This window comes from Bos javanicus, chromosome 19 (assembly GCF_032452875.1).
Source record: "Bos javanicus breed banteng chromosome 19, ARS-OSU_banteng_1.0, whole genome shotgun sequence".
Classification (NCBI taxonomy): domain Eukaryota; kingdom Metazoa; phylum Chordata; class Mammalia; order Artiodactyla; family Bovidae; genus Bos; species Bos javanicus.
The window spans coordinates 25,503,123-25,511,925 of NC_083886.1; the positions used below are offsets into that span (position 1 = coordinate 25,503,123).

General features: G+C 44.3%; 2 protein-coding genes across 2 annotated transcripts; one reads left to right on the top strand and one right to left on the bottom strand.

Annotated features, from left to right (window-relative positions):
- Positions 1 to 438: 438 nt before the first annotated feature.
- Positions 439 to 1,416, top strand: LOC133231465 (olfactory receptor 1L6). The gene has a single exon (XM_061389864.1). The coding sequence runs from the start codon at positions 439 to 441 to the stop codon at positions 1,414 to 1,416; it is 978 nt and encodes a 325-aa protein (XP_061245848.1).
- A 2,798-nt stretch (positions 1,417 to 4,214) lies between these two features.
- On the bottom strand, positions 4,215 to 5,290 carry LOC133231933 (olfactory receptor-like protein DTMT). The gene has a single exon (XM_061390700.1). It carries the CDS (start codon positions 5,195 to 5,197, stop codon positions 4,247 to 4,249), a length of 951 nt encoding a protein of 316 aa, XP_061246684.1. The 5' UTR covers positions 5,198 to 5,290; the 3' UTR covers positions 4,215 to 4,246.
- Positions 5,291 to 8,803: the final 3,513 nt, after the last annotated feature.

Sequence of the window (8,803 nt, forward strand, 5' to 3'; positions counted from 1 at the left end):
TTCTTGCCTGGAAAAGTCCTTGGACAGAGGAGCCTGGTGGGCTACAGTCCATGGGGCTGACAAAAAGTGGGACACGACTGAGTGATTAAGTACATCCTCACAACTGTAGGAGTAGCAACTAATATTTTTCTCACTTAAAGAAGAAGAAACTGAGGCTCAGAGAGCCCTAAATGATAGACCGAGGACTCAAAATCAGGTCAGATCTACTCCAAATCTTGAGACCCACCCCCCAGTGCCCAGAACACCCTTCTGAGACTAAATTTCTTCATAAAACTAGGATTATCGGATGAGCAGTGTGGTCCCTACACCATTTTAGCAAGAAGAAGTTTTAAAAAATATTCATATTTTAAAACATGCAGAAATCTACCTAGGGATGCCAGAATTTACGTTGGGCTGTCTCCTCTCTCCTCTCAGGGCCCCCACCGTGGCGGCCACTCCATGGCTCTGGCCAACCTCACCTCCCGCCCAGAGTTCCTCCTCCTCGGCCTGATGGACGGCACAGACATCCACCCGCTGTTGTTCCTCCTCTTCCTTGGCGTCTACCTGGTCAATGCCCTGGGCAACCTGAGCATGGTGGTGCTGGTGAGGTCCGACGGGGCCCTCCGCTCCCCCATGTATTACTTTTTGGGTCACCTGAGCCTCGTGGATGTCTGCTTCACCACCGTCACGGTCCCCAGGCTGCTGGCCGGCCTGCTCCACCCGGGCCAGGCCGTGTCCTTCCGGGGCTGCTTTGCCCAGATGTACTTCTTCGTGGCTCTGGGCATCACCGAGAGCTACCTGCTGGCGGCCATGTCCTACGACCGCGCGGCGGCCGTGTGCCGGCCCCTGCACTACGCGGCGGTCATGACCCCCGGGCGCTGCATGGCGCTGGTGGGGGCGTCCTGGGCCGTGGCGCACCTGCACTCGCTGCTGCACACGCTGCTCATCTCCAAGCTCTCCTACCCGCGCGCCACCCCCGTGCGCCACTTCTTCTGCGACATGACAGTGATGCTGAGCTTGGCCACCTCGGACACGTCGGCCGCGGAGACGGCCATCTTCTCCGAGGGCCTGGCCGTGGTGCTGACCCCGCTGCTCCTGGTGGCCCTGTCCTACGCGCGCATCCTCGTCGCGGTGCTGGGGGTGCGGTCGGCAGGGGGCCGGCGCCGCGCCTTCTCCACCTGCGGGGCCCACCTGGTGGCGGTGTCGCTCTTCTTCGGCTCCATCCTCTCCGTCTACTTCCGGCCGTCGTCTGCCTACTCGGCCCGCTACGACCGCCTGGCCAGCGTGGTCTATGCGGTGGTTACCCCGACCCTGAACCCTTTCATCTACAGCCTGCGCAACAAAGAAGTCAAGGGCGCCCTAAAAAGGGGGCTCGGATGGAGGGCTGCACCCCCAAGAGGTGTGAGGGCAGGTCTGGACTCACTGGCATCTCAATAGTAATGATTACAGAACTCCACTCTCCCATCCCCCTCCTTTTTATAGCTTTCCAAAATCCGAGCAACGTTTAATCCCGCAGTGTCTTATTTCTTGTTACATTAAAAATTAGATCTGAAGCCAACGGGACAAGATGTTTATTCAAGGGGATGGGGATAGAGCAATAAGCCAAATTCATTTCTGTATTGCCTGAATGTCTAAAATAGAGTCTACTTCTAAATTTTGGGAAAATGGAAGGGGAACAAGCAGCTGAGGAGGAAATGAATCTTGTGGAGAGGGCGGGGGGCAGGGGAGAGTGACCAGCAGCAACCCTGTGGGTAGAGAAGAAATCAGAGAAACAGAGAAGGTTTAAGGTTTTTTAAGTGGTTTTTTAAAGATGCCTTGCAATGTAGTCCACATCCCTACAGACTCCTTTTCTAGAAACTTTGGGAAAGAACTAGTTATTTAAAGAGATAAATATTCTGAGGTGCTTCCCTTGTGGCTCAGCTGGTAAAGAATCCGCCTGCAATGTGGGAGACCTGGGTTGGAGACCTGGGTTCGATCCCTGGGTTGGGAAGATCCCCTGGAGAAGGGAAAGGCTACCCACTCCAGTATTCTGGCCTGGAGAATCCCATGGACTGTAAGTCCTTGGGGTCGCAGAGTCGGACACAACTGAGTGACTGAACAATAACAACAAATATTCTGAAGGCAAAATAGTCAGCATTGAGAATATCAAAAAGAAATGACCACTCTCGTTTAATTTTGGAAGGAGTTTACTTGAGAAGAATTCCTTGGAAGTGGTTTGACAGTTTCTATCCAATTAAAAATGTTCATATCCTCTGACTGAGTATACCCATTTCTGAAAATATGTCCACAGAAACACAGCATAAGTCCACAAAAAGCATGTGAACCAGTAAATAAAATCGAAGCATTATTCAAAATAATAAAAAACTGAAAACAACCCAAATGTCCACCAAGAATAGATTATTTAAATAAATTATGGTAAATAACATCAATTTAACAAAACATTACATAGCTTCTAGAAGAGTTACATGTCCTTACTTGAAATGATGAATTCAGAACATATTTTAAGTGATAATGAGAAAATGGCAGCTACAATTTAGTCCTATTTATTTATAATATATACAGTTAGTCTGTACATAGAAAATAACTGGAAGAGTATGCCCCAGCTTTTAACTGCCATCATGGAGGGGGTGAAGAACAATGGAGGACCCACATATTCCACTTTATTACTTATTTCTTTGTTTGGCTATTTCGTGGTAAGAATGTATTATTTTCAAAATCAATAAAATTTTTTAAGAAGAAATGAAGTAAAAGTTGGCATTATTAGGAAGACTTTTTTAAAGGTGAGATCTTTTAAGACATAAATTCTTTTCAAGAAACACATCAATGCATGCAAATCAAATCAATAGATATATATTCTCTATATCTAGCAGATTCAAGGCACTGAGTTAGGCACCAGACACTCGTAATATACTTGGTAAGAAAAGAAGTAAACAAAGAAAGCACCAGATATTTTCAGCATAATATTCCAAAGGAAAAAATCTACCTCAGAGTCATAAATAGACTTTAGTCCTTCTGTCTCTATTTGTGTTACCTTGGGCAATAGGTGAGCCACCACTTTAATGTCTATAAATTAAACAATTCATAACAGAACTCTGTGGTTCAATCCATATGATTTTAATTCAAAAGACGAGTTCTCATCTAAAACATAGATACTACCTTGGACTTCCCTGACAGTCCAATGGTTAAGACTTCGCCTTCCAATGCAGGGAGTATGGGTTCAATGCCTAGTCAGGGAGCTAACATCCCACATGACTCATGGCCAGAAAAAAAAAATATATATATATATAAAAAAGAAGCAACATCGAAACAAATTCAGTAAAGACTCTAAAATTTTTTAATTAAAAGTAAAATAAAAATATAGATAGTACCAAAAGAAGTAGGGCTTCCCAGGTGGTGCTAGTGGTAAAGAACCTGCCTGCCAATGCAGGAGACTTGAGAGACTCAGGTTTGGTCCCTGGGTTGGGAAGATCCCCTGGAGAAGGGCATGGTTGCAAGATCCACTTCAGTATTTTTGCCCCAAGAATCCTTTGGACAGAGAAGCCTAGAGGGTTACAGTCCCTGGCGTTGCAAAGTGTAGGACACAACTGAAGTGACTTAGCACAGCACACGTCAGAAGTAATTAACTTGCCATTAACTGACAAATGATTGGTACAGTTAAAGGAAACAGAGATAATTTTAGAATGTGGTCATTAAATGGATGAATCAATCAACACCTGAAAATAAAATTAAAAACTGAATAGCAAGGGGGGAAATGATGCTCCTGGAGAATAAAGTTACAAGAGTAATACATAATAAATTGGAAGATATTCTTCATGGAGTAGACATGTTTGGCAGAAGTAAAGTACAGAAATGTTTGAGAAATTTGGATTTGTTTCTTAGAGAATTAGAAACTACTATACTGGACAGAGGAGCCTGGTGGGCTACAGTCCACAGGCTTGCAAAGAGTCAGACACAGCTTAACAACTAAACAACAACAATATATTCCTTGAGTGCAATGAACACCAAAATACAGTGGTATTTATTCAAAATTGAATAATAGTCATTGAGTGTCCACTACACATCACGATGCATCACAATCAAGATTCAGTGACAAACCCAAGAGGCACAATGTAACCTGCCTGTAATGACATTTGGGGGAAACTCTTCTTGGGGGTGCTATGGACACTGCACCAGCAGCACCAAGCTTGGGTGCTACCTAGGCTGTTTAGACTACTACTCACTGTCAGTATTACACCTACTGTTTGAAAACATCCTTTAATCTTTAAAGTCACTGGTTGAAAAAAAAGCTAATTGTCCATTTTGAAAAGACTCTTCTCAGGGCTCCCTTTATGTCTTGATTCCTCAGGCTGTAGATGAAGGGGTTCAGCATGGGGGTCACCACAGTGTACATCACAGCCATGACAGTCTCTTTAACAGTAGAATTGTTAGATGAAGGGCAAAGGTAGAGGCCAATGATTGTCCCATAGAAGAGAGATACCACGGAGAGGTGGGAGCCACAGGTGGAGAAAGCTTTGTGGATAACCCTGGCAGAGCGGACCTTGAGGATGGAGGACACGATTCGTGCATAGGATGAAAATATCAACAGGAATGGAACAATAATGACAAGCCCTCCCAAGATAAAAATCACCATTTCATTTATCTGAATGTCAGAGCAGGCCAACTTTAGCAGAGCTGACATGTCACAGAAGAAGTGGGGGATCACGTTATCAGCACAGAAAGACAGCCGAGCCATGAGCACGGTGTGCAACAAAGAAATGCAGATGGTCAGCACCCAGGACAGCACCAGCAGGGAGAGACAGAGCCTGGGGCTCATGATGGCGGTGTAGCGCAGGGGGAAGCAGATGGCCACGTAGCGGTCATAGGCCATGGCCACAAGGAGGAAGCTCTCCAGGTCTGCAAAAAGCAGGAAGAAGTACATTTGTGTCAGGCAGCCAGCATAAGAGATGGACGGGATGTGGCTCTGCATGTCCTGTAACAATTTGGGCATTGTGACAGAGGAGAAGCAGAGGTCAGAGAAAGACAGGTTACTGAGAAACAAATACATGGGTGTGTGGAGGTGGGGGTCCAGGCAAATGAGGACGAGGATGAGAAGGTTCCCCAGGACGGTGGTAACATACATGGCCAGGAACAGAGTGTAGAACAGGTCTTGCTGATCAGGTCTAATGGGCAGGCCCAGGAGGAGGAAATCTGAGAAGACTGTTTGGTTTCCCATTTTCATGCTGCTTTTGGTTTACCTTTTGAAAATTAAGAACAATCTGTATGAAAGTATAAGCCTAAATATATATATATTTGTTGCAGAACTTTCAAAAATATTTTCATTAAATGCCCATAAGTCATAGCAGTTGTTTACTACTTTATTTGAAATCTCCCAAGTATGTAGATAAATATTTATGTAAAGGAAACAACAAACACATATGAAATTATGGGTCAAATTCAATCAAATTTCAAAATTCTCTATGAATGTTCCATAACAGAACCGTGGATGGGGTCAGAGCAACATGATCTGAAAGTAGACAGGAAGTAGAATAAGTCTGTATGCCTCTCACCTAGGGATACAAACAGTATAATGTCAACCAGAAAATTAGTCACCATCTTCACCACTCAGGAATGATGCTGATGGTGAGTAAGATGATGGCGCTTGTGGTAGTGATGACGATGGTGATGGTGATGATGATGACTGATGACAGTGGTAAGAAGAGCATGAAAACATTTGTCAGTGCTTGCTCTTGCTAAACACTGGGATCAAAGCATAATATGTACTGACTCATTTACTCTTCACAGCAACCCTATGAGATAGGTACTGTGTGTGTGTGTGTGTGTGTGTGTGCGTGTGTGTGTGTTAGTAGCTCAGTCGTGTCCAACTCTTTGCGACTCCATGGACGGTAGCCCACCAGGCTCCTCTGTCCATGTAATTCTCCAGGCAAGAATACTGTAGTGGTTTGCCATTTCCTTCTCCAGGGAATCTTCCTGACCCAGGGTTCAAACCTGAGTCTCCTGCATTGAAAGCAGATTCTTTACCATCTGAGCTACCAAGGAAGCCCCTGAGTTGGGTACTACTATTTTCATTTTTCAGATAGAAAATAAATAACTTGCCGAAGGTCACATACCTATTAAGCAACAGATATGGGACTTAAATCCAACAGTCTAACTTCAGAGCTTAACTTTTAGCCAGGAGGGTTTCCAGAACTGGTTACACATTGCAGATGAATATATATTATTGAGAAAAAGTCTTACGGAAGAGAGCACAGGAAGAATGAGTTCTGAGAGTAAATTATTCTGCGAGAGGGAGTGGGAAATGTGTGGGGTTTTGTTGTAGTTGTATTTTGGCAGTGCTTGGTAGCTTGTGGGATCTTAGTTCCCTGACCAGGAATCAAACCCTGGCCCTAGGCAGTAAAAGCATAGAGTCCTAACCACCGGACAGCCAGGGAATTCGGGAAATGTTTTTATTTGTACATCTGAACATTAAAGAGAGATACTTGCAGTCAACTTCAGAGTACCCATAAATACAACCACCTTTTCCTTTTGGTCAGAGAACAGAGCAGGAGGGCAAACAAAAGTCTCGCCTTGGTGGACACGAACAAAAGCAGCAGAAACCAGAAAAAATGAGAGGCAAATAAACCAATTCAAGGAGTGGATAATTAAATGATCCTTGAACTCTCTCAGTCTGTGAATATCTCAAAAATTGTGTCTGGAATAATTGTGAGACATTGATCTTTGAAAGATTTATTTCCTTGCATCTCACATTCACTTCCCCCTATTCAGGTAGGTAGTCAGGTCTGTATTCATTGCCTCAGGATAGAGATGTGGGAGGAAAGCAGAAAAAGTCCACACGTTTTCCTGACTTTTATTTCCAAAAGCCTGAGCCCCAGAATGAGAACAGAATTTTCTGGCAAAGAAAAAATGATTTGGCCAGAATTAGGAGATGAAGTGAAGTTTTGTCCCAGCAAATCAGAAAGAGATTGCCTTGAGTTTGGGGCAGAGGAAGAGTGGGAGGATGCTCAGTGGACCCAAAGGACAGGGCACATCTGGTAGCCCAGATAGTGCGGATTTCCTCTCACTTATGAACTGAATTTATCCTGAGTTAAAGATATTAATATCAGGGCAGTTTGATGGAGGGTGAGGAAGACTGGCTTCACAGAAAGGGGCTACCAAGATGGTCTCTTTCTGTTTAGCTCACCCACAAGCAAAATATTCCGGAGCCCAGAGGAGTCAGATTCCATCATTTACTGACCCAGGTGGCTCAGTGGTAAAGAATCCTCCTGCCAAGCAAGAGATGAAGGTTTGATCCCTGGGTCAGGAAGATCCCCTGGAGAAGAAAATGGCAACCCACTCCAGTATTCTTGCCTGGTAAATCCCATGGACAGAGGAGCCTACAGTTCATGGGGTCGCAAGAGTCAGACACAACTTAGAGACTAAACAGTGAAAAACATTCGTAGTCAATCTTGGCAAGTTGCTGAACTTTTCCAACCTTATGCTCCACCATCGGTGAGTCTCATACACCTTGAAGAATTGTGGGTTTAGAGTGATGGTTGTATGCAAAGTATAACATACTCTCCAAATATATAGCTTATTAGTTCCCAATAACAGCTTTGGTGATTCTCAACTACATTTGGAGATGGGAATCACTATTGAGGATGGAAAACAATGAGAATGATAACTTCTGAATCATCCAGCAGGAGCTGCACTATAGAATTAGGGTGTCCTGTTACCTGTTAAAGGAGATTTTAGAATCACTTGCAGCTTATCCAGCTTGTCTGAGTGTGGCTCCAGAGCCTGCTTCCTGTCTTCTACTTCCATGTCATACATTTCTAGCCAGAGGCTCTGCCGTTGTCTTCTGACTCCTCTCTCCTATGATGCCCTGACCCCTGGGATCCCTGGGTCCCAAAGAAACTCATTAATAACAAACCTAGTACTTGATCCCCCTTACTGAGCCATAGTTCTGAGCCACATTGCTGAGTAAGTCATGTCTAGGGACAGAATTCTGGGTTCACCCCAAGTCTGAGCTTCTCCAGGAAGCATTCCTTGATCATCACAGCCCACAATAATATCTACCTTCTCTATCTTCTGGGCTCCTACAACGGGTATCAGAGTCAAGTACTGTAGCATTTCATCACCATTATTTTATGTCATCCACAGATTGCTTCCAAATATACCAATCTTCTCTCCTCCAGTGGACTTTAAGCTCCATGATGGCAAATCATGTGTAGACAGATTCACCCAAGAAATAATCTATTAAATCATTAATGCATTCCTTCAAGAAATATTTACTGGGTAACTGCCATCCACCAAACACTGAGCCATGTGATACAGGGAAAACAGTGGCCAAGGAAGACATGGTCCCTGCCCTCTGGAAGCTTATTGTCTAGCTGGCAGACATCCCAACGAAACAAGCCACTATTGAGTGTTACAAATGTTATCATGGGGGGATACAGGATGTGATAAGGGTATATAGCAAGGCACCTAACCTTAACCAGTGGGTCAGAGAAGACTTTTCTTTTTAATGAATTTTAAGTGGTAGCTGAGGAGTCTTCCAGGAAAAGGAGATGAAAGTATCCAGAGAGAGAAAATGGTAAATGGAAAAACCCAGGGGTGAGAGAACCTGGAGCTTCTGACGAAATGAAAGAGTTTCATTGTGGCTGAAATACAGTGCATGGGTTTGAAGGAGAGCAGAGGATGGGGGTCACTGGGAGAGGATAAATGTGAGTGATGTAATTTGGAAATTCCTCAAAAAGTCATATATAGAATTACTGAATGACCCAGACATTCCACTCCTGGGTATATACCTGAAAAATATTGAAATACAAATATATGTATATGAATGGTC

What these genes read in the sequence shown, in the direction of transcription:
- LOC133231933 (XM_061390700.1), bottom strand. Translation starts at nt 5,197, where the DNA reads ATGAAAATGGGAAACCAAACAGTCTTCTCAGATTTCCTCCTCCTGGGC.
- LOC133231465 (XM_061389864.1), top strand. Translation starts at nt 439, where the DNA reads ATGGCTCTGGCCAACCTCACCTCCCGCCCAGAGTTCCTCCTCCTCGGC.